This window comes from Lichenostomus cassidix, unplaced genomic scaffold, assembly GCF_008360975.1.
Source record: "Lichenostomus cassidix isolate B80296 unplaced genomic scaffold, HeHo_3.0 HiC_scaffold_38, whole genome shotgun sequence".
Taxonomy (NCBI): domain Eukaryota; kingdom Metazoa; phylum Chordata; class Aves; order Passeriformes; family Meliphagidae; genus Lichenostomus; species Lichenostomus cassidix.
In genome coordinates, this window is record NW_028147440.1 from 1,093,782 (window position 1) to 1,118,500 (window position 24,719).

The window sequence follows — 24,719 nt, forward strand, 5'->3', positions numbered from 1 at the left end:
CTATTACCCCTTTTAAAAATTTTTACCTATCATCTCCCATTTTCCCCAATTTCCATTCCGTTTCCACTTACTTTTGCCCAAATTCCTTCATTTTTACTGAATTTTTCCACTTTTTACCTTAATTCTCCCACTTTCACCCCTTTGCCCACAACTTTGGCCCCATTTTTTTTCCTCTTTCTCCCCTTTTTACCCGCTTTTTGGCCAATTTTTAAATTTTTGCCCACTTTTCTCCCATATTTCTTATTTTTATACTCCATTCTCACTCAACTTCCCGTATTTACCTCATTTCTCATCTTCTACTTCATCCATTTTTGTCTCTTTTGTCCCATTTTTGCCAAATTTCACCCATTTTTACAATTTTTTCCTGCTATTCTGTCCAAATCTCTAATTTTTCCTTAATTTCTTCTATCTCCACTCTCTTTCCACCCAATTTCCCTTTGGTTTTGCCCCATTTTCACCCCAATTCTTTCACTTTTACCTAATTTCACTACCTTTCACCGAATTTCCCCAATTTTTACCCAATTTCTCCCACTTTTACCTTCATGCCCAACTTTTTGCCCCATTTTTACCCAATTTTTGGCCAATTATTCCCATTTTCACCCCATTCCCTCTGACTTTTGCCCAATTCTCTCCATTTTTTCCCTATTTTTCTCTAAATTCTCCCTGATTTTTGCCCCATTTTCACCCCATCTTGCCTGGCTCTCTCCCAATTCCTTAATTTTTATTTTATTTCTCCCTTTTTTACCCAATTCCCACTCATTTCCCACATTTTTCCTCATTGCACCTCATTTTCCCTCTTTTCCTCATTTTTCCCCATTTTCTCCCACTTTTCTATTTCTCCCTATTTCTCCTAATTATTTCTAGTTTTTCCTATTTTTTCTCCCACTTTTGCCTAATTTCTCCCATTTTTACCAATCTCTCTTTTGCCCAAATTCCCTTTTTTTCCCTTCATTTCCATTCCCACTCCACCTCCCACAGTTTTTGGCATTTTACCACAATTCTGCCCAATTTTTACACCTTTCCCTCCCCTGTGTCACCCACCTTGTCCCCACCCTCTCCTGGAGCCCCCCAGGTGTGCCCAGGTGTCCCCCAGGTGTCCCCAGGTGTGCCAGGTACCCCCCAGCTGTCCCAGGTGTCCCCACAGTGTCTTCCCAGGTGTCCCAGGTGCCCCAGGTGTCCCCCCAGGTATCCCCCCAGCTGTCCCAGGTGTCGTCCAGGTGTGTCCAGGTGTGCCTGGCTGTCCCCCCAGGTGTCTCCCAGGTGTCCCCAGGTGTGCCAGGTGTCCCCAGCTGTCCCCAGTTGTCCCAGCTGTCCCCCCAGGTGTGTCCAGGTGTCCCAGGTGTGCCCAGGTGTCCACCCAGGTGTCCCAGCTGTCCCCCCAGGTGTGTCCAGCTGTCCCCCCAGGTGTGTCCAGCTGTCCCAGGTGTCCCCAGGTATGTCCCAGGTGTACCCCAGATGTCCCCCAGGTGCCCCCCAGGTGTGCCCAGGTGTCCCCAGTCCCCCCAGGTGCTCACGCAGCTCGTTGAACAGAAAGGCCTCCTGGTACTCCCTCATGTACTGCGTGGAGCGCGACTCGTCCAGGAACAGAGAGTAAACCCGTTTGATGTCCTCCACGCCGACCTCGGCGCCCTGGGGAGTGAAAACAGCAGGATTTTATCCCTAAAAATAAAATAAGTGAGAGCTTCACCTCTCATTCCCGCTGCCTTTTCCTGTTTCACACCCTTTTTTCCCTCACGTTTCCTGTCATTTTTTCTCTCCTTCATACTTACCACCGTTTTTTTCTCCCCTAACATTTCTCACCCTTTTTCCCTCAGGTTTCCTGCTTTATTTCCTTCACATTTTCTGCCCTTTTTCCTTCAGGTTTTCTGCCCTTTTCCCCTCTGGTTTCCTGCTTTTTTCCCTTCATATTTCCCACTTTTTTCCTCTCACATTTTCTGCCCTTTTTCCCTCAGGTTTCCTGCCCTTTTCCCCTCATGTTTTCTGTTTTTTTTCCCTTCACATTTCCTGCCCTTTTTCCTTCAGGTTTCCTGTATTTTTACCTTCATGTTTCCTGCTTTTTTCCCCCTCACATTTCCTGCCCTTTTTCCCCTCACATTTTCTGCCCTTCCTCCTTCAGATTTCCTGTCTTTTCCCCCTCATGTTTTCTGCCCTTTTCCCCTCTGGTTTTGTGCTTTTTTCCCCCTCATGTTTTCTGCCCTTTCCCCCTCAGGTTTTCTGGTTTTTTTCCCTTCACATTTCCTGCCTTTTTCCCTCACATTTTCTGCCCTTTCCCCCTCTGGTTTCCTACCCTTTCCCCTCACATTTTCTGCCCTTTTTCCTTCAGGTTTTCTGCCCTTTTCCCCCTCATGTTTCCTGCTTTTTTTCTTCATATTTTCCGCCCTTTTCTCTTCATGTTTCCCACCTTTTTCCCCTCAGGTTTCCTGCTTTTTTTCTTTCACATTTCCTGCCTTTTTCCCCTCAGGTTTTCTGCCCTTCTTCCTTCACACTTCCCACCCTTTTCCCCTCATGTTTTCTGTCCTTCTTCCTTCACATTTCCTACCCTTTTCCCCTCACGTTTCCCACTTTTTATCCTTCGCATTTTCTGCCCTTTACCCCTCATGTTTTCTGCTTTTTTACCTTCACATTTTCTGCCCATTTTCCTTTAGGTTTTCTGCCTTTTTCCCCACAGGTTTCCCACTTTTCTTCCTTCACATTTCCTGCCCTTTTCCCCTCACGTTTTCTGTCTTTTTCCCTCACATTTTCTGCCCTTTTCCCCTCTGGTTTTCTGCCCTTTTTTACTCACATTTTCTGCCCTTTCCCCCTCAGGTTTCATGTTTTTTTTTCCTTCACATTTCCCGCCCTTTTCCCCCTCACGTTTCCTGCCCTTTTTTACTCACATTTTCTGCCCTTTTCTCCTCAGGTTTCCTGCTTTTTTTCGTTCACATTTCCTGCCCGTTTTCCTTCAGGTTTCTTGACTTTTTTCCCCTCAGATTTCCCGCTCTTTTCTCCCCTCACGTTTCCCGCTCTTTTTCTCCCCTCACGTTTCCTGCTCTTTTCTCCTCACATTTTCCCACTCTTTTCCCCTCACATTTCCCACCCTTTTCCCTTCAATTCCCAACCCTCTTAAGCTCTCAAATTTCCTGCCATTTTTCCCCTATTTTCCACTGTTTTTATTCGTGTTTCCCACCATTTTCTCCTCACATTTCCCCCCTTTTTTCCTTTATGTTTCCCAGTGCTTTCCCATCATATTTCTGCCATTTTTTCCTCACATTTTTGGGGTCCCAATCCCCCAATTTTGGGGTCCCAATCCCCCAAGTAAGAGTTTTTCCCACCTAATAAGGGTTACCCCATATTTTGAGTCCTAGCCCCCAATTTTGGAGTCCTGCACCCCAAATTTTGGGGGATTTAGGGGTCCTGACCCCAATTTCAGGAGATTTAGGGGTCCTGCCCCCCAATTTTGGGGGATTTTGGGGTCCTGCCCCCAATTTAGGGGTCCTCCTCCCCAATTTCTGGGGATTTTGGGGTCCTTCCCCCCAATTTTGGTGTCCTGCCTGCAAATTTCAGGGGATTTAGGGGTCCTGACCCCAGTTTGGGGGGATTTAGGGGTCCTGCTCCCCAGTTCCGGGGGATTTTGGAGTCCTGCCCCCTAATTTGGGGAGATTTTGGGGTCCTACCCCCCAATTTGGGGGATTTTGGGGTCCTGCCCCCCAGTTTCAGAGGATTTTGGGGTCCTGCCCCCCAGTTTTGGGGGATTTTGGGGTCCTGCCCCCCAAATTTCAGGAGATTTAGGGGTCCTGCCCCCCAATTTTAAGGGATTTTGGGGTCCTGTGCCCCAATTTCAGGGGATTTTGGGGTCCTGCCCCCCAAATTTGGGGGGTTTTGGGGTCCCACCTTGCGTTTCCTGGCCACCAGGCTGGCGGCGGTGATGAGCTGCATGGCGTAGCGCAGCGACGTCTCCAGCCCGATGCGCGTCAGCACGGCGTAGGCGTCCTCCGTCATCTCCACGTCCTCCTCCTCGCACCTGAACCCCAAAAAAACACCAAAAAAAGGATTCCGTCATCTCCACGTTCTCCTCCTCGCACCTGAACCCAAAAATGGGCAGGGACACCCCAAAAACCATCAGGGGAATCCCAAAATCCCCCAAAAAAGGATTCCGTCACCTCCACGTCCTCCTCCTCACACCTGAACCCCAAAAACCCATCAGGGGAACCCCAAAAACCTATCAGAGGAACCCCAAAATCCGTTAGGGGAACCCCAAAAACCGTCAGGGGAACCCTCTGTCATCTCCACATCCTCCTCCTCGCACCTGAACCCCGAAAACGGGCAGAGACACCCCAAAAACCATCAGGGGAACCCCAAAAACGGGCAGGGGAACCCTCCGTCATCTCCACATCCTCCTCCTCGCACCTGAACCCCAAAAACCTGTCAGGGGAACCCCGAAAACGGTCAGAGGAACCCTAGAACCCACCAGGGGAACCCCAAAATGGATTCTGTCATCTCATTTCGTCATGTGGCAATGGATTTTGGGGCACACAGGTGTGTCAGGGAGGGTTTTTGGGGTCTCCAGGTGGGTTTTTGGGGTGTCCCACCTGATTCTGAGGATCTGCCGGGTCTCCTTGTCCCCATACAGCGCTGTGGTGATGGTATTTGGGGCACACAGGTGTGTCAGGGTGGGTTTGGGGTGTGCCAGGGCAGGTTTTTGGGGTCTCCAGGTGTGATTTTGGGGTGCCCAGGCGTGTTTTCAGGGTGCCCAGGTGTATTTTCAGGGTGCCCAGGTGTGTTTCGGGCTGTCCCACCTGATCTTGAAGATCTGCCGGGTCTCCTTGTCCCCATACAGAACCATGTTGATACCCAGGTGTGCCAGGGTGTGTTTGGGGTGTGTCAGGGAGGGTTTTTGGGTTCCCCAGGTGTATTTTCAGGGTGTCCCACCTGATCTTGAGGATCTGCCGGGTCTCCTTGTCCCCATACAGAACCATGTTGATACCCAGGTGTGTCAGGGTGTGTTTGGGGTGTGTCAGGGAGGGTTTTTGGGGTCCCCAGGTGTGTTCTTGGGTTCCCCAGGTGTATTTTCAGGTGTCCCACCTGATCTTGAGGATCTGCCGGGTCTCCTTGTCGCCGTAGGGCGCCGTGGCGATGATCAGCAGTCGGTCCAGCAGGTCCAGGGGCAGCCCGTGGGGGCTGCGGTGGGCAGTGCCTCGGATCCTGGGGGACAGGTGGGGTCAGGTGTGGGTTTGGGGTGCCCAGGAGTATGTTTGGGGTGTTCAGGTGTGCTCAGGTGTGTTTCTGGGGTGCCCAGGTGTGTGCAGATGTGTGTTTGGGGTGCCCAGGTGTGCCCAGGTGTGTGTTTCTGGGGTGCCCAGGTGTGTTTTCGGGGTGCCCAGGTGTGCCCAGGCGTACCTTGTGATGCCGCGGTTGGTTGCCACGATCAGCACAGGTGTGTGTTTGGGTTACCCAGGTGCGCCCAGGTGTGCGCAGGTGTGTTCTCAGGGTGCCCAGGTGTTTCCCAGGTGTGCCCAGGTGTGTTACCTGGTGATGCCGCAGTTGGTGGCCATGATCAGCACAGGTGTGTGTTTCGTGTACCCAGGTGTGCTCAGGTGTATTCTCAGGGTACCCAGGTGTGCCCAGGTGTGCTCTCAGGTGTGTTACCTGCTGATGCCGTGGTTCGTTGCCATGATCAGCACAGGTGTGTACCCAGATGTGTTTTTGATGTACCCAGGTGTACCCAGGTGTGGCCAGGTGTGTTTTTAGGGTGCTCAGGTGATGCCCAGGTGTGTTTCCCAGGTGTGCCCAGGTGTACCTGGGTGATGCCGCCGTTGGTTGCCATGATCAGCACCGGTGTGTGTTTGGTGTACCCAGGTGTGTGTTTGGTGTATCCAGGTGTGCCCAGGTGTGCCCAGGTGTTTTACCTGGTGATGCTGCGGTTGGTGGCCATGATCAGCACAGGTGTACCCAGGTGTGCCCAGGTGTGTACCCAGGTGTACCCAGGTGTGTTAGTTACCTGGTGATGCCGCGGTTGGTGGCCATGATCAGCACAGGTGTGCCCAGGTGTACCCAGGTGTGCTCAGGTGTGTACCCAGGTGTGCCCAGGTGTTCTCAGGTGTGTTACCTGGTGATGCCGCGGTTGGTGGCCATGATCAGCACAGGTGTGTTTCCCAGGTGTGTTAGTTACCTGGTGATGCCGCGGTTGGTTGCCATGATCAGCACAGGTGTGTGTTTGGTGTGCCCAGGTGTGTTAGTTACCTGGTGATGCCGCGGTTGGTTGCCATGATCAGCACAGGTGTGCCCAGGTGTGTTTGTTACCTGGTGATGCCGCGGTTGGTGGCCATGATCAGCACAGGTGTGTTTCCCAGGTGTGTGTGTTACCTGGTGATGCCGCGGTTGGTGGCCATGATCAGCACGGGCGCCATGTCGCTCTCCAGAGCTCGGTTGAGGAACGAGAAGCTCTCGATGTCCAACATGTGAACCTCGTCGATGAACAGCACCTGAGAGATTTGGGGGGTTTTGGAGCAATTTTGGGGTCCCAGGGGGGTTTTGGGTGATCCCTGAGGGGATTTTGGGTTCCCAGCGTGAATTTTGGGGTTCCCAGGGTGAATTTTAGGGTCCCAGTATGAATTTTGGGGTTCCCAGTGTGAATTTTGGGGTCCCTGATGGGTTTTTTGGGGTCCCCAGTGTGAATTTTGTCAGTCCCAGTGTAAATTTTAGGGTCCCCAGTGTGAATTTTGGGGTTCCCAGTGTGAATTTTGGGATCCTAAGGATGAATTTTGGGGTTACCAGTGTGATTTTTGGGTCCCCAGTGTGATTTTTGGAGTTCCCAGTATGAATTTTGGGATTCCCAAGGTGATTTTTGGATCCCCAGTATAAATTTTGGGGTTCCCAGGGTAAATTTTGGGGTCCCCAGTGTAAATTTTGTCAGTCCCAGGTAAATTTTGGGGTTCCCAGTGTGAATTTTGGGGTTCTCAGTGTGAATTTTGGGGTCCCCAGTGTGAATTTTGGGATCCTAAGGATGAATTTTGGGGTTACCAGTGTGATTTTTGGGTCCCCAGTGTGATTTTTGGAGTTCCCAGTATGAATTTTGGGATTCCCAGGGTGATTTTTGGATCCCCAGTATAAATTTTGGGGTTCCCAGGGTAAATTTTGGGGTCTCCAGTGTGAATTTTGTCAGTCCCAGTGTAAATTTTGGGGTTCCCAGTGTGAATTTTGGGGTTCTCAGTGTGAATTTTGGGGTCCCCAGTGTGAATTTTGGGATCCTAAGGATGAATTTTGGGGTTACCAGTGTGATTTTTGGGTCCCCAGTGTGATTTTTGGAGTTCCCAGTATGAATTTTGGGATTCCCAGGGTGATTTTTGGATCCCCAGTATAAATTTTGGGGTCCCAGGGTAAATTTTGGGGTTCCCAGGTGATTTTTGGGGTTCCCAGTATGAATTTTGGGGTTCCCAGGGTGAATTTTGGGGTTCTCAGTGTGAATTTGGGATCCCCAGTGTGAATTTTGTCAGTCCCAGTGTAAATTTTAGGGTCCCCAGTGTGAATTTTGGGGTTCCCAGTGTGAATTTTGGGGTTCTCAGTGTGAATTTGGGATCCCCAGTGTGAATTTTGGGGTCCCTGATGGGTTTTTTGGGGTCCCCAGTGTGAATTTTGGGGTTACCAGTGTGATTTTTGGGGTTCCCAGTATGAATTTTGGGGTCCCAGGGTGAATTTTGGGGTTCCCAGGGTGAATTTTGGGGTCCCAGGGTGAATTCTGGGGTTCCCAGGATAAATTTTAGGGTTCCCAGTGTAAATTTTGGGGTCCCCAGGTGATTTTTGGGGTCACACTCACCCCGGGGATGACCTCAGCCTTGCCCTCCTCGCGCCACTCGGCCACCTTGGCGTTGATCTGCTCGCGGACCTCCGGCTTGATCTCACCTGTGTCACCTGGATTGGGGATTTTGGGGGGTCAGGGAAACCCCAAAAACCCACCCTGATCTCACCTGTGTCACCTGGGTTGGGATTTTGGGATTTGGGGGTCAGGGGAACTCCAAAAAACCCATTGAACCCCTAAAAACCCCAAAACCCCCTGAACCCCCCAAAACCCCACCTTGATCTCACCTGTGTCACCTGCATGGGGATTTGGGGGGTCAGGGGAACCCCAAAACCCCCACTTTGATCTCACCTGTGTCACCTGGGTTGGGATTTGGGGGTCAGGGGAACCCCAAAACCCCAACCTTGATCTCACCTGTGTCACCTGGGTTGGCATTTGGGGGTCAGGGGAACCCCAAAACCCCCTGAGCCCCTCAAAAACCCTACCTTGATCTCACCTGTGTCACCTGCATTGGGATTTGGGGGGTCAGGGGAACCCCAAAAACCCCCCTGAGCCCCCCAAAAACCCACCTTGACCTCACCTGTGTCACCTGCGTTGGGATTTTGGGGGGTCAGGGGCAGTTTTGGGGGAGCTGGGGTCAGTTTTGGGGTCTGGTGTACCCAAAATGAGGGTGAGGAAGCCCTGGGGTGGTTCAGGTGCAGTTTGGGGTGTTAGGATCAATTTTGGGGTTCAGCGATACCTGAAATGACAGTGATGAAGCCCTGGGGTAGTTCAGGTGTAGTTTGGGGGTTTTGGGGTCATTTTTGGGGTCAATTTTGGGGTTCATCAATACCCGAGAAGAGCGCGAGGAACCCCTGGGGTGGGTCAGGGTCAGTTTTGGGGTCACTTTTGGGGTTTAAGGGTCAGTTTTGGGGTCATTTTTGGGGTTTTAGGGTCAGTTTTGGGGTCACTTTTGGGGTTTTAGGGTCAGTTTTGGGGTCACTTTTGGGGTTTAAGGGTCAGTTTTGGGGTCACTTTTGGGGTTTTAGGGTCAGTTTTGGGATCACTTTTGGGGTTTTAGGGTCAGTTTTGGGATCACTTTTGGGGTCCATCATAGGAACCCTGGGGTTTTTGGGGTCACTTTTGGGGTTAGTTTTGGGGTTTTAGGGACAGTTTTAGGATCAATTTTGGGGTTCATCAATAGCCGAGAAGAGCGCGAGGAATCCCTGGGGTGGTTCAGGTGCAGTTTTGGGGTTTTAGGGTCAGTTTTGGGGTCACTTTTGGGGTCCATCATACCCAAAAACAGCGTGAGGAATCTCTGGGGTGGGTCAGGGACGGTTTTGGGGTCATTTTTGGGGTCCAGCATACCCAAGAAGAGTGCAAGGAACCCCTGGGGTGGTTCAGGTGCAGTTTTGGGGTCACTTTTGGGGTTTTATGGTCACTTTTGGGGTCCAGCATACCCGAAACAGCGCGAGGAACCCCTGGGGTGGTTCAGGTGAAATTTTGGGGTTTTAGGGTCAGTTTTGGGGTCACTTTGGGGTCAGTTTTGGGGTTTTAGGGACAGTTTTGGGGTCAGTTTGGGTCACTTTTCGGGTCCATCATACCCAAAAACAGCGCGAGGAACCCCTGGTTGTGGTTCAGGTGAAATTTTGGGGTTTTGGGGTCAGTTTTGGGGTCACTTTGGGGTCAGTTTTGGGGTTTTAGGGACAATTTTGGGGTCACTTTTGGGGTATTTAGGGTCAGTTTTGGGGTATTTTGGGGTCACTTTTGGGGTCCATCATACCCAAAAACAGCGTGAGGAACCCCTGGGGTGGTTCAGGGGCAGTTTTGGGGTCACTTTGGGGTCAGTTTTGGAGTCAGTTTGGGGGTTTTAGGGTCAGTTTTGGGGTCAGTTTTGGGGTCAGTTTTGGGGTCAGTTTTGGGGTCAGTTTGGGGTCACTTTTGGGGTCAGTTTGGGGTCACTTTTGGGGTCCATCAATACCCAAGAACAGTGCAAGGAACCCCTGGGGTGGTTCAGGTGAAATTTTGGGGTTTTAGGATCAATTTTGGGGTCACTTTTGGGGTCCATCATACCCGAGAAGAGCGCAAGGAACCCCTGGGGTGGTTCAGGTGCAGTTTTGGGTCAGTTTTGGGGTTTTAGGGTCAGTTTTGGGATCACTTTTGGGGTCCATCATAGCCGAAAACAGCGCAAGGAAGCTCTGGGGTGGTTCAGGTGCAGTTTTGGGGTTTTAGGGTCAGTTTTAGGGTCACTTTTGGGGTCCATCATACCCGAGAAGAGCGCGAGGAACCCCTGTGTCCGGGAGTTGATGACGTCGATCTCGTGCAGCGACACAGTGTGAACGACCTCGCGGCGCTTCTGCAGCTCCCCGTCAGGACACTGAACAAACTTGGTCTGGGGAGAGAGACCCCAAAATCATCCTTGAACACCCCAAAAATCATCCTGAGACCCCAAAATCATCCTGAGAGCCCAAAAATCATCCAGAGACCCCAAAAATCATCCTGAGAGCCCCAAAAATCATCCAGAGACCCCAAAAATCATCTTGAGACCCCAAAAATCATCCTGAGAGCCCCAAAAATCATCCTGAGACCCCAAAAATCATCTTGAGACCCCCAAAATCCTGCCTGAGACCCCAAAAACCTCCCCGTCTGGACACTGCACGAACTTGGGGAGAGACCCCAAAAATCATCCTGAGACCCCAGAAATCATCCTGAGAGCCCAAAAAATCCACCTGAGAGCCCAAAAAATCATCCTGAGAGCCCCAAAAACCTCCCCGTCAGGACACTGCATGAACTTGGTCTGGGGAGACCCCAAAAATCATCCTGAGACCCCAAAAATCATCCTGAGACCCCAAAAAATCATCCTGAGAGCCCCAAAAAATCATCCTGAGACCCCCAAAATCCTGCCTGAGACCCCAAAAACCTCCCCATCCAGACACTGCATGAACTTGGTCTGGGGAGACCCCAAAATCATCCTTGAACACCCCAAAAATCATGCTGAGACCCCAAAAATCATCCTGAGACCCCAAAAATCATCCTGAGACCCCCAAAAACCCACCTGAGAGCCCCAAAACCCTCCCCGTCAGGACACTGAACAAACTTGGTCTGGGAGAGACCCCAAAAATCATGCTGAGACCCCAAAAATCATGCTGAGACCCCAAAAACATCCCCGTCAGTACACTGCACGAACTTGGTCTGGGGAGACCCCAAAAATCCTGCTTGAGACCCCAAAAATCATCCTGAGAGCCCCAAAAAATCCACCTGAGAGCCCCAAAAAACCTCCCTGTCAGGACACTGCACGAACTTGGGGAGAGACCCCAAAAATCATCCTTGAACACCCCAAAAATCATCCTGAGACCCCAAAAATCATCCTGAGAGCCCCAAAAACCTCCCCATCAGGACACTGCACGAACTTGGTCTGGAGAGACCCCAAAAATCATCCTGAGACCCCAAAAAATCCACCTGAGAGCCCCAAAAAATCATCCTGAGACCCCCAAAATCCTGCCTGAGACCCCAAAAACCTCCCCATCAGGACACTGCATGAACTTGGTCTGGGAGAGACCCCAAAATCATCCTGAGACCCCAAAAATCCTGCTTGAGACCCCCAAAATCCTGCCTGAGACCCCAAAAACCTCCCTGTCAGGACACTGCATGAACTTGGTCTGGGGAGACCCCAAAATCATCCTGAGACCCCCAAAATCCTCCTTGAGACCCCCAAAAAACCCCCAAAATCCTACTGGGAGGGACACTGCACGAACTTGGTCTGGGGCAGAAAATTTGGGGGGTCAGGGGGACCCCAAAACCTGCCTGAGACCCCCAGAGACCCCCAAAACCCCCCCAGAGTCCCCCAAAAACCCCCCAGAGCCCCCCAAAATCCTACCTGAACCCCACCTGAGCCCCCAAAACCCCTACCTGAGCCCCTAAAAGCCACCTGAGCCCCCCAAAATCCTACCTGAACCCCCAAACTCACCTGAGCCCCTCAAAATCCTACCTGAACCCCACAGAGCCCCCAAAAACCCCACCTGAGCCCCCAGAGCCCCCCAAAATCCCCCTGAGCCCCCAAAATCCACCTAAGACCCCAAAATCCTCCTGAAGCCCACAAAACCTACCTGAGACCCCCAAAACCCTAGAGGCCCCCAAAATCCACAGGCCCCCAAATCCCCACCTGGGCCCCCAAAATCCACCAGGACCCCAGAGACCCCAAAAAGCCCCAGAGACCCCAAAAGCCCCCAAAACCCCCCAAAATCCCCACCTGAGCCCCCATGGCGTCGTAGTCTCTGGCCCTGGTGAAGGAGCGACCGAGCTTGGAGATCTTCCCCGTGGCTTTGTCGATGGTGATGACATCCCTGGGACACCAAAAATACACATTTTGGGGAGTTATCCTAAATTTTGGGGTCCTCCACCCCAAATTTTGGGATCCTCCACCCAAATTTTGGGGTCTCCATCCCAATTTCAAGGTCCTCTAGCCTCCAATTTTGGGGTTTTCCACCCATTTTTTGGGTCCAACCTTCCTCCTTCCTTCTTCCTCAATCATCTTCCCCCAAAATCCAAAATTTCCCCCAAATTTTGGATGATCTTACCCAAATTTTGGGGTCCCCACCCCAATTTTGGGGTTCTCCACCCCAATTTTGTGGTCTCCACCCTGATTTCAAGGTCCTCCAACCTCCAATTTTGGGGTTTTTTACCCATTTTTTGGGTCCAACTTCACTCACCTCACCTTCACCTTCTCATCTTCCCCCAAAATCCAAAATTTCCCACAAATTTTGGATAATTTTCCCCAAATTTTGGGGTTCTCCACCCCAATTTTGGGGTCCTCCACCCCAATTTCAAGGTCCCCTAACTCCCAATTTTGGGGTTTCCACCCATTTTTTGGGTCCACTTCACTCACCTCACCTGCATTTTCTCCCTCAATCATCTTCCCCCAAAATCCAGAATTTCCCCCAAATTTTGGATGATCCCACCTGAATTTTGGACTCCCCATCCCAAATTTTGGGGTCCTCACCCCAATTTCAAGGTCCTCCAACCCCCAATTTTGGGGTTTTCCACCCATTTTTTGGGTCCAACGTTTTTCCTTCCTTCTTCCTTAATCATCTTCCCCCAAAATCCAAAATTTCCCCCAAATTTTGGATGATCTTACCCAAATTTTGGGATTCTCCACCCAATTTTGGGGTTCTCCACCCAATTTTGGGGTCCCCATCCCAATTTCAAGGTCCTCAAACCCCAATTTTGGGGTTTTCCACCCATTTTTTGGGTCCAACTTCACTCACCTCACCTGCATTTTCTCCCTCAATCATCTTCCCCCAAAATCCAGAATTTCCCCCAAATTTTGGATGATCTTACTCAAATTTTGGGGTCCCCCATCTGAATTTTGGGATCCTCCACCCAAATTTTGGGTCTCCATCCCAATTTCAAGGTCCTCTAACCTCCAATTTTGGGGTTTTCCACCTATTTTTGGGTCCAACGTTCCTCCTTCCTTCTTCCTCAATCATCTTCCCCCAAAATCCAAAATTTCCCCCCAATTTTGGATGATTTTACCCAAATTTTGGGTCCACCCAATTTGGTCACCCAATTTTGGTCTTTGGGTCCAACGTTTTTCCTTCCTTCTTCCTTAATCATCTTCCCCCAAAATCCAGAATTTCCCCCAAATTTTGGATGATCTCACCCAAATTTTGGGGTCCTCCACCCCAATTTCAGGGTCCTCCACCCAGATTTTGGGGTCTCCCCGGTTTTGGGGACCCCCACTCACCCTGCCTGCATTTTCTCCCTCAATCATCTTCCCCCAAAATCCACAATTTTCCACAAATTTTGGACGATTTTACCCAAATTTTGGGGCTCCCCACCTGAATTTTGGGGTCCTCATCCCAATTTCAAGGTCCTGCAACCCCCAATTTTGGGGTTTTACACTCATTTTTGGGTCAAACTTCACTCACCCCACCTGCATTTTCTCCCTCAATCATCTTCCCCCAAAATCCAGAATTTCCTCCCCAATTTTGGATGATCCCACCCAAATTCTGGGGTTCTCCACCCCAATTTTGGGGTCCTCAACCCAAATTTTGGGGTCCTCACCCCAATTTCAAGGTCCCACCACCCCCAATTTTGGGGTTTTCCACCCATTTTTTGGGTCCAACGTTCCTCCTTCCTTCTTACTTAATCATCTTCCCCCAAAATCCAAAATTTCCCCCAAATTTTGGATGATCTTACCCAAATTTTGGGATTCTCCACCCAAATTTTAGGGTCCCCCACCCCGATTTTGGGGTCTCCCCGATTTTGGGGACCCCCACTCACCCCACCTGCATTTTCTCCCTCAATCATCTTCCCCCAAAATCCACAATTTTCCACAAATTTTGGACGATTTTACCCCAATTTTGGGGTTCTCAACCCAAATTTTGGGGTTCCTCACCCCAATTCCTGCCTGTCCCCCAGATTTTGGGGTCTCCCCGATTTTGGGGACCCCCACTCACCCTGCCTGCACCTTCTCCTTGCTCAGAGCTTCGATCATTTTTGCCCCCAAATCGTAAATCGTTTCCATCTCGGTGGTTTTCAGCGTCAGCTTCCCCACCTTCGTGCCCTGGGAGGAGAAAAATGAAATTTTGGGGGATTTTGGGGGTTTTTGGGGGGATTTTGGGGGTTTTTGGGAGGATTTTGGGGTGTCTTTGAGGGGATTTTGGGGTCCCTGAGAGGATTTTTGGGGTTTTTGTGGTCCCCAGATGGATTTTTGGGGATCCATGGAAGGATTTTTGGGGTCCCTGAGGGGATTTTGGGGGTCTTGAGAGGATTTTTGGGGATCTCTGAGGGGATTTTGGGGTATTCTGGGAGAATTTTTGGGATCCCTGAGGGGATTTTGGGGTCCCCAGGGGGATTTTGGGGTATTCTGAGAGGATTTTGGGGTGTCTAAGGGGGTTTTGGGGATCTCTGAGGGGATTTTGAGAGGATTTTGGGGGTTCTTGAGAGGATTTTGGGGTCCCTGAGGTGATTTTTGGGGTCCCCAGGAGGATTTTGAGGTCCCTCAGGTGATTTTTGGGGTCCCCAGATGGATTTTTGGGATCTCTGAGGGGATTTTGGGGGGTCTTGAAAGGATTTTGGGGTCCCCAGATGGATTTTTGGGGTTCTTGAGGCGATTTTTGGGGTCCCTGAGGAGCTTTTTGGGGTCTCTGAGGGGATTTTGGGGTCCCTAAGAGGAGATTTTGGGGATCCCTGAGGGGATTTTGGGGTCTCTGAGGTGATTTTGGGATCCCCAAGAGGATATTGGGGTCCCCAGCAGGATTTTTGGGGTCCCTGAGGAGATTTTGGGGGTTTTTGGGAGGATTTTTGGGGTCCCTCAGAGGATTTTTGGGGGTTCTTGAGAGGATTTTGAGGGACCTCTGAGGTGATTTTGGGATCTCTGAGGGGATTTTTGGGGTCCCCAGATGGATTTCTGGGGTCTCTGAGGTGATTTTGGGGTCCCACACAGGATTTTGGGAGGTCTTGAGAGGATTTTTGGGGTCCCTGAGGTGATTTTTGGGGTCCCTGAGGTGATTTTTGGGGTCCTTGAGGGGATTCTGGGGCTTTTTGAGGGGATTTCTGGGGATCTCTGAGGGGATTTTGGGATCTCTGAGGGGATTTTGGGGTCCCTGAGAAGATTTCTGGGGCTTTTTGGGAAGATTTTGGGATTCCTGAGAGGATTTTGGGGATCTCTGAGGGGATTTTGGGAGTTTTTGGGAGGATTTTGGGGTCCCCTCATGGGATTTTGGGGATCTTGAAAGAATTTTGGTATCCCTGAGGGGATTTTTGGGGTCCCCAAATGGATTTCTGGGGTCTCTGAGCTGATTTTGGGGTCCCCAGGAGGATTTTGGGGTCCCCAGATGGATTTTTGGGGACCTCAGGAGGATTTTGGGGTCCCTAAGATAGATTTTTGGGGATCCCTGAGGTGATTTTGGGGTCCCCAGATGGATTTTTGGGGTCCCTGAGACGGTTTAAGAGAATTTTGGGGTCCCTGAGGGGATTTTTGGAGTCCCTGAGGGGATTTTGGGGTCCCTGAGGGGATTTTGGGGTCCCTGAGGAGATTTTTGGGTCCCCAGATGATTTTTGGGGTCTCTAAGGTGGTTTTGAGGATCCCTGGGAGTATTTTGGGGTCCTCAGATGGATTTTTGAGGTCCCTGAGGTGATTTTTGGGGTCCCTCAGGTGATTTTGGGGGTCCCCAGATGGATTTTTGGGGTCCCCAGGAGGATTTTTGGTGTCCCTGAGGTGATTTTTGGGGTCCCAGATGGATTTTTGGGGTCCCAGATGGATTTTTGGGGTCCCCAGGAGAATTTTTGGGATCTCTGAGGTGATTTTTGGGGTCCCAGGAAGGATTTTGGGGTCCCCAGATGATTTTTGGGGTCCCAGATGGATTTTGGGGTCTCTCCTCACGGTGCCCGTGGCCGGCCGGTCGATCTGGATCTCCACAACTTCTCCCTCGATGATCTCAGTCTCCTCCCTGTCAGGAAAAAAAAGGGAAAAATACCCCAAAAATGAGGGAAAACCCCCAATATTTGGGAGGGGAATCCCAAAATTTGGGTGGGGGATCCCAAAATTGGGGGGAAAACCCCCAAAAATGAGGGAAAACCCCCAAAATTTGGATGGGAGATCCCAAAATTGTGGTAGAAACACCCTAAAAATGAGGGAAAAACCCCAAAATTTGGGTGGAGAATCCCAAAATTGGGGGGAAACACCCCAAGATGAGGGAAAAAACCCAAAATTTGGGTGGAGAAACACCCCAAAAATGAGGGAAAACCCTAAAATTTGAGTGGGGAATCCCAAAATTGCAGGAAAAACATCCCAAAAATGAGGGAAAAACCCCAAAATTTGGGTGCAGGGACCCCAAAACCGGGGTTGGCACCCCAAAATTTGGGTGGAATCATCAAAATTTGAGAGAAAACCTCCAAAATTTGAGAGAAAAACCTCAAAAATTCAAGAACAAATTGCAAAGTGAACTGAAATGCAAAACCCAATTCAAACCCGACATGAAAACACCACCCAGGAGAAACAAACCCCCCTGCAGGGACCCCCAAAAGCTGCCCAGACCCCCCAGATTTGGGGAGAACCCTGAAATTTGGGGGGAATCATCAAAATTTGAGACAAATTTGAGAGAAAACCTCCAAAAATTTGAGAGAAAAACCTCAAAAATTCAAGATAAACTCCTAGAAAGTGAAGCGAAATGCAAAACCCAACTCAAACCAGAGAGCAAAACACCACCCAGGAGCACCAAACCCCCTGCAGGGACCCCAAAATGGGGTGTGGGACCCCAAAACCGGGGTGGGCACCCCAAAATTTGGGGGGAATCATTGAAATTTGAGAGAAAACCTCAAAAAATTGAGAGAAAACCCCAAAAATTTGACAAAAAACCTCAAAAATTCGAGAGAAAACCTCAAAAATTTGAGATGAGCATCCTGAAAACGGAGGGAAAGATAAAACACAATTCAAAATGGATGCAAAAATAGGAAATAGGAGATACAAAGCAAGGGGTGGGGACCCCAAAATGGGGTGTGGGACCCCAAAACCAGCGTGGACACCCCAAAATTTGGGTGGAATCATCAAAATTTGACAGAAGACTTCAAAAATTCAAGACGAACAAATTGAAAAGTGAACTGAAATGCAAAACCCAACTCAAACCAGAGAGGAAAACACCACCCAGGAGCACCAAACCCCCTGCAGGGACCCCCAAAAGCTGCCCAGACCCCCCAGATTTGGGGAGAACCCTGAAATTTGGGGGGAATCATCAAAATTTGAGAGAAAACCTAAAAAATTTGAGAGAAAACCTCAAGAATTTGAGAGAAAACCCCTAAAATTTGAGAGGAAACCCCTAAAATTTGAGAGGAAACCTAAAAATTTGAGAGAAAAACTCAAAAATTCTAGAGAAAACCTCAGAAATTTGAGACGATTACCCTAAAAACGTAGTAAAAGACAAAACCCAACTGAAACCAGACAGGTAAACACCAACCAGGAGTACCAAAAAACCCTGTAGGGACCCCAAAAAGTGGTGTGGGACCCCAAAATTTGGGTGGAGTCATCAAAATTGGAGAAAAAACCTCCAAAATTTGAGAGAAAAACCTCAAAAATTCAACACGAGCATCCTGAAAACAAAGCGAAAAGTAAAACGCAACTCAAACCCGACAGCAAACCACCACCCAGGAGCACCAAACCCCCTGCAGGGACCCCCAAAAGCTGCCCAGACCCCCCAAATTGGGGGATCCCCCCGTGTTCTCCCCGTACTTGATGCGCACGCCGATGGAGCGGCGGAAGGCTTGGGTCAGAGCCTCAGTCCTGGACATCTCCAGCGAGAAGATCTCGCTGCCCGCGATGGCCGTGAAGGGAGTGTCGGGGCCAAGAGCCTGAGCCATGCCTGCGGGGGAAAAAGGGGATTTTGGGGGGATTTGGGGGGTAATTTGTGGGATTGGGGATAATTAGAAAAATTTGGGGGGGATTTGGGGGGGTTTGGAGAGGATTTGGGAGGATTTTGGGGGATTTGGAGGAGATTGGGGTTTTGGGGAAATTTGGGTGATTTGGAGAGGATTTGGGGGCTTGGAGGGGGGGAGATTTTTGGGGAGGGGGTTGAGGATTGGGGGATTTGGGGGTTTGAGGGATTTAGAGGGATTTGGGGGATTTGGGGGGTTGAGGGGATTTGGGGGTTTGGAGGAATTAGAAAATTTGGGGGATTTGGGTGGTTTGGAGAGGATTTGGGGGTTTGGAGGGGATTTGGGGTTGGAGGGATTTGGGGTTGGAGGGAATTAGAAAAATTTGGGGGATTTGGGGTTTGGAGAGGATTTGGGGGGTTTTGAGGCTATTGGAGGGATTTGGGTTGGAGGGATTTGGGGGTTGGAGGGGAATTAGAAAGATTTTGGGGGATTTGGAGGGTTTGGAGGATTTGGGGGTTTGGAGGGGATTTGGGGAGGATTGGAGGTTTAGGGGGAACTAGAGAGGTTTCGGGGATTTGGGGGCTTTAGAGGGAGAGGATTGGGGAATTTTGAGTGATTTGGAGGATTTGGGGGCTTTGGGGAGGTTTTGGGGAGATTTGGGTGATTTGGAGGATTTGGGGGTTGGAGGGTTTGGGAGATTTTGGGGGATTTGGGGAGGTTTGGAGGGGTTATGGGGATTTAGGGGTTTTGGGGGAATTAAAAATTTTGGGGGGTTTGGGGGTTTGGAGAGGATTTGGGGATTTGGGGGTTTGGGGATTTGGGAGGTTTAGGGGGGAACTAAGAGGTTTTGGGGGATTTGGGGCTTTAGAGGGGATTTGAGGGGAATTTTGGGTTTGGAGGATTTGGGGAGATTTTGGGGGATTTGGGGGGTTGAGGATTTGGGGGGATTTGAGGGGAATTAGAAAGATTTGGGGGGGGATTTGGGGGGTTTGGAGGGGATTGGAGGGTTTGGGGGAATTTTGGGTGATTTGGAGGAGATTTGGGGGTTTTGGGGGAGATTTGGGATTTGAGGGGATTTGGGGGCTTGGGGGTTTGGGAGATTTTGGGGGATTTGGGGAGGTTTGGAGGGTTATGGGGGATTTAGGGGTTTTGGGGGAATTAGAAAAATTTTGGGGGTTTGGAGGATTTGGGGGATTTGGGGGTGAGGGATTTGAGATTTGGAGGGTTTGGGGGTTTGGGGATTGGGAGGTTTGGGGGGGAACTAGAGAGGTTTCAGGGGGATTTGGGGGCTTTAGAGGGGATTTGGAGGGGATTTGAGGAGAATTTTGGGGGGTTTGGAGGGGATTTGAGGGGAATTTTGGGGGGTTTGGAGGGTTTAGGGGGGATTTGGAGGGGATTTTGGAGGGTTTGGGGAGATTTTGCCCAGCAATCAGCACAGGGATGTTTTTGGGATATTTTTAGGATATTTTAGGGGTTTTTTGGTCTCACAAACCCATGGCAATGGCCGTTTTCCCCGTCCCAGGCTGCCCAGCGATCAACACAGGAATGGATGGGATGGATTTGGGGTATTTTTGGGATGTTTTTAGGATATTTTTGGGGTATTTTAGGCTCACAAACCCATGGCAATGGCAGTTTTCCCCGTCCCAGGCTGCCCAGCAATCAGCACAGGGATGGTTTTGGGATTAATTTGGGTTATTTTTGGGGTATTTTAGGCTCACAAACCCATGGCAATGGCCGTTTTCCCTGTCCCAGGCTGCCTGGCTATCAGCACAGGGATTTGGGATGGATTTGGGGTATTTTTGGGATGTTTTTAGGATATTTTAGGCTCACAAACCCATGGCAATAGCAGTTTTCCCTGTCCCAGGCTGCCCGGCTATCAGCACAGGGATTTGGGATATTTTTGGGATGGATTTGGGATATTTTTGGGATGGATTTAGGGGTTTTTTGGGATGGATTTAGGGGTTTTTTGGTCTCACAAACCCATGGCAATGGCAGTTTTCCCCGTCCCAGGCTGCCCAGCTATCAGCACAGGGATGGATGGGATGGATTTGGGGTATTTTTGGGATGGATTTAGGGGTTTTTTGGTCTCACAAACCCATGGCAATGGCAGTTTTCCCCGTCCCAGGCTGCCCAGCTATCAGCACAGGGATGGTTTTGGGATGAATTTGGGATGTTTTTAGGATATTTTAGGCTCACAAACCCATGGCAATGGCAGTTTTCCCTGTCCCAGGCTGCCCAGCTATCAGCACAGGGATTTGGGATGGATTTGGGGTATTTTTGGGATGGATTTAGGATATTTTTAGGACATTTTTGGTCTCACAAACCCATGGCAATAGCCGTTTTCCCCGTCCCAGGCTGCCCAGCTATCAGCACGGCCCGTCCGGCGATCTTCCCCTCCTTGATCATCTCCAGGATGACCCCAGCGGCTCTCCGGGCAGACAGCTGACCCACCATGCCCTGAGACACCTGGGGGGACACGGGGAGGGCTGAACCCCAAATTTTGGGGGTGCAGAACCCCCCAGAAACCCCAAAAACTCAAAAAATCCCAATACCTGTCGTGGCTCCAGAGCGTCGTCCAGGCCGAGCCCGCGGATGTGGGAGTGAGCGCCTGGGGAACGGCAATTTAGGGGTTAAAAAAAAATTAAATAAATCCTTAAATAAACTCTAAATCCCCCCAAAAATCGGGGGTGACCCCCCAAAATTCCTGAGGCTCCTGACCCAATTTTAGGGATTTTTAAAAATTTTTTTTTTAATTTCTTTAGGGAATCCCAGCTGGATGTGGGAGGGAGCGCCTGGGGAACGGCAATTTAGGGGTTAAAAAAAATTTAAATAAATCCCTAAATTAACCCTAAATCCCCCCAAAAATCAGGGGTGACCCCCCAAAATTCCTGAGCCCCATTCCCCCAGTTTTAGGGGGATTTAGGGTTTATTTGGGGAATTTTTTAATATTTTTTAAAATTTATTTAGGGAATCTCAGCTGGTTGTGGGAGCGGCTGCCTGAGAACAGAAATTTGAAATAATTAAGAGAATTAATTATGAGCTATTCTTAGTATTGCTATAATACACATTTAGTAATGATTTAATGTTAATACAACCCTGTACTACATAATTTTAATGTAAAAATGAAAATTAAAAAGCAATAACATCAATAAAAGCCTCTATTAAATAACTTCAGTGTAAGAATAAAAATTAAACAAAAATTAATAACACTAATAATATTAAAATACTATTATAATATTATAATATAATATTATTATATATTACAATATTATTATTATATCAATAATACTAATAAATATGATATTATTAATATTAACTATTAATATTGTAATTACAATATAGTAGTAATAGAAATAACATTCAATTATAATCAACAATATTTCACTACTGGTACCTAACAGTTATATTTAATTACTACCAGCTATTATTAATTATTATTTATTAATCTCAAAAAATTAAGAGCACGGAAATCTGAAATAATTAATTAATACTTAATAAACCAACTCAAGGATCACCTAAAGCCCCCTAAAAACAGCATGGGACCCCCAAAATAGGGTGGGGGTCTCCTAAAAGAGAGGAGAAAATCCCCTAAAATCCCCTAAAATCCCCCAAAAAAGTGGATTTTCTCACCAATTCGCTCGATCCGGGTGACATCCCGAACCTCGGGGACTTTGGGGGTCTGTGGGGGGAAATTGGGGGGTTTGGGGTCACCCTGGGGGTCCCAAAATCCTGAGTTCAGCTCCCCCAGAGCCTCAGGGACCCCAAAGGGCTTTGGGGATTTCCCAGAAACCCCAAATCCCATCTTGGGGTTTTGGAATTCAAACCCCTCAGAGACCCCAAAACTCACTCAGAGACCCCAAACCCCCTCAGAGACTCCAAATCCTTCTCAGAGACCCCAAATCCCCTCAGAGCACCCCAAACCTCTCAGAGACCCCAAACCCCCTCAGAGACCCCAAATCCCCTCAGAGCACCCCAAACCCCTCAGAGCACCCCAAACCCCCTCTTGGGGCTTTGGAATTCAAACCCCTCAGAGACCCCAAATCCCCTCAGACCACCCTAAATCCCTTCAGACACCCCAAATCTTTCTCAGAGACCCCAAATCCCCTCAGAGCACCCCAAAACTCACTCAAGAGACCCCAAATCCCCTCAGAGACCCCAAACCCCTCAGAGACCCCAAATCCCCTCAGACCACCCTAAATCCCTTCAGAGACCCCAAATCCTTCTCAGAGACCCCAAATCCTTCTCAGAGACCCCAAATCCCCTCAGAGCACCCCAAAACTCACTCAGAGACCCCAAATTCCCTCAGAGACCCCAAACCCCTCAGAGCACCCCAAATCCCCTCAGAGACCCCAAATCCCCTCAGAGACCCCAAATCCCCTCACACCACCCCAAAATCCCTCAGACCAGCCCAAATCCCCTCAGACCAGCCCAAATCCCCTCAGAACTCCCCAAATCCCCCTCAGAACACCTTCCAGAACCCCTAATCCCCTCAGAAATCCCCCAAAATCCCCTCATGGATTCCCCATCCCCACACGATATTCCCTCATCCCCTCACGACGTTCCCGCCATCCCCTCATTCCCTCACGGCACCCCTCAGACACCCTCAGGACCCCCGAATTCCCCTTAGATTTTCCTTAACTTCCCCAATCCCTCAGATCCCCAAAATCCCCACAGGACCCCGAATCCCCCTCAGGATCCTCCCAGACCCACTAATCCCCTCAGAAAATTCCCAAAATATCCTCAGGACTCCCTCATCCCCTCACGACATCCCCCCATTCCCTCACAGAACCCCTCAGACACCCTCAGGACCCCCGAATTCCCCTCAGGACTCTCCCAGATCCCCTAATCCCCTCATAAACCCCGCAAAATACCCTCAGGACTCCCTCATTCCCTCACGATATCTCCTCATTCCCTCACGGCACCCCTCAGACACCCCCAGAATCCCCAAATCCCCCTCAGGACCCCCGAATGCCCCTCAGGACACCTTCCGGACCCACTAATCCCCTCAGAAATTCCCCAAAATACCCTCAGGACTCCCTCATCCCCTCATGATATCCCCTTATTCCCTCACGGCACCCCTCAGACACCCCCAGAATCCCCGAATCCCCTTCAGGACCCCCGAATGCCCCTCAGAAATCCCCCAAAATACCCTCATGGATTCCCCATCCCCTCACGATACCCCCTCATCCCCTCACGACATTCCCGCCATCTCCTCATTCCCTCACAGCACCCCTCAGACACCCTCAGGACCCCCGAATTCCCTCAGAAACTCCCCAAAATACCCTCAGGACTCCCTCACCCCCTCATGATATCCCCTCATTCCCTCACGATATCTCCTCATTCCCACGCGGCACCCCTCAGACACTCTCAGGATCCCCGAATCCCCTCAGAAAATACCCTCATGGATTTCCCATCCCCTCACGACATCTCCTCATCCCCTCACGACATTCCCGCCATCCCCTCATTCCCTCACGGCACCCCTCAGACACCCTCAGGACTCCCGAATTCCCCTCAGGATTTTCCCCATAACTTCCCCAATCCCCTCAGATCCCCCAAAATCCCCACAGGACCCCCGAATCCCCCTCAGGATCCCCCCAGACCCACTAATCCCCTCAGAAAATTCCCAAAATATCCTCAGGACTCCCTCATCCCCTCACGATATCCCCCCATTCCCTCCGAGAACTCCTCATACCCTCCTGCACCCTCAAACACCCCAGAATCCCCAAATACCCTCAGGACCCCACATGCCCCTCAGAAACCCCCCAAAATACCCTCAGGGATTCCCCATCCCCTCACGATACCCCCTCATCCCCTCACGACATTCCCGCCATCTCCTCATTCCCTCACGGCACCCCTCAGGACCCCCGAATCGCCCTCAGGACACCTTCTAGACCCCCGAATCCCCTCAGAAATCCCCCAAAATACCCTCAGGACTCCCTCATCCCCTCACGACATCCCCTCATTCCCTCACAATATCCCCTCATTCCCTCGCGGCACCCCTCAGACACCCCAAGGACCCCCCGAATCCCCCTCAAAACCCCCGGATTCCCCTCAGGATTTCCCCCACAACCTCCCCAATCCCCTCAGACCCCCAAAATCCCCCCAAATCCGCCCGTTCCCCTCCCCCACCGCCGTTGCCATGGCGGCGCCGCTTCTCTCCCGCGCTGCCCTCGCGCTCTCCCGGCCGGAAGTGACGTTGCGAATAGAGAGGCGGGGCTAAGGCGGGAGAGGCCGCTCTGGCCGCTCCTCTCTATGGTGCGCGGTCCTCCAGCACCGCCGGGGGGCCCCTTTGGGGGGGGCGGCCCCAAAATCGACCTCAGAACCCCAAAATCGACCCCAAATTCGACCCCAAAACCTCAACACCGGACCCAGAGCCTGTCCCTAACCCCGTAAACTGCCCCTAGATGCCTCACACCGCTATAACCGCCCCAAAATCAGCCCCATGAGGTGTGTCACAACCCCAAACTGCCCCACAGCCCCATAATCTACCCCCTGACTGCCCCACAACCCCATAACCAGCCCCATAAACTGCCCCATAGGCGCCCCACAGGCCCACCATCTGCCTCATAGATGCTCCACAGCCCCATAACTGTTC

The 24,719-nt window shown here is 50.4% G+C and overlaps 1 protein-coding gene and 2 long non-coding RNA genes across 12 annotated transcripts in view; 2 read left to right on the forward strand and 1 right to left on the reverse strand.

Annotated features, from left to right (window-relative positions):
* Positions 1–24,439, reverse strand: part of RUVBL2 (RuvB like AAA ATPase 2) — a 25,018-nt gene extending 579 nt beyond the window's left edge. Inside the window, exons 1-15 of one of the 10 annotated variants that reach the window (XM_085045679.1) lie at positions 24,254–24,436; positions 21,755–21,803; positions 20,677–20,732; positions 20,449–20,590; positions 17,982–18,111; positions 16,140–16,206; positions 14,212–14,318; positions 12,003–12,096; positions 10,521–10,550; positions 10,022–10,115; positions 7,793–7,887; positions 6,343–6,461; positions 5,062–5,181; positions 3,871–4,000; positions 1,515–1,629 (exon numbers count right to left, since the gene is read on the reverse strand). In XM_085045679.1, coding sequence (XP_084901805.1) covers positions 1,515–1,629; positions 3,871–4,000; positions 5,062–5,181; positions 6,343–6,461; positions 7,793–7,887; positions 10,022–10,115; positions 10,521–10,550; positions 12,003–12,096; positions 14,212–14,318; positions 16,140–16,206; positions 17,982–18,111; positions 20,449–20,590; positions 20,677–20,732; positions 21,755–21,803; positions 24,254–24,265 — 1,360 coding nt within the window. In that variant the 5' untranslated portion in view covers positions 24,266–24,436. Of the gene's footprint in view, positions 1–1,514; positions 1,630–3,870; positions 4,001–4,244; positions 4,387–5,061; positions 5,182–6,342; positions 6,462–7,792; positions 7,888–10,021; positions 10,146–10,520; positions 10,551–11,138; positions 11,169–12,002; positions 12,097–14,211; positions 14,319–16,139; positions 16,207–17,981; positions 18,112–19,616; positions 19,667–19,741; positions 19,804–19,846; positions 19,867–19,958; positions 19,981–20,104; positions 20,125–20,324; positions 20,363–20,448; positions 20,591–20,676; positions 20,733–21,754; positions 21,804–24,253 lie in introns of those variants that run through there. The other 9 variants (XM_085045677.1, XM_085045678.1, XM_085045680.1 and 6 more) reach the window with 9 other exon arrangements.
* Positions 448–1,686, forward strand: LOC146422916 (uncharacterized). Its single transcript, XR_014847829.1, has 2 exons — positions 448–1,082; positions 1,290–1,686. It is a non-coding gene; the product is annotated as an uncharacterized LOC146422916 (long non-coding RNA).
* LOC146422917 (uncharacterized) lies at positions 15,612–16,198 on the forward strand. Its single transcript, XR_014847828.1, has 3 exons — positions 15,612–15,656; positions 15,749–15,828; positions 16,116–16,198. It is a non-coding gene; the product is annotated as an uncharacterized LOC146422917 (long non-coding RNA).
* Positions 24,440–24,719: the final 280 nt, after the last annotated feature.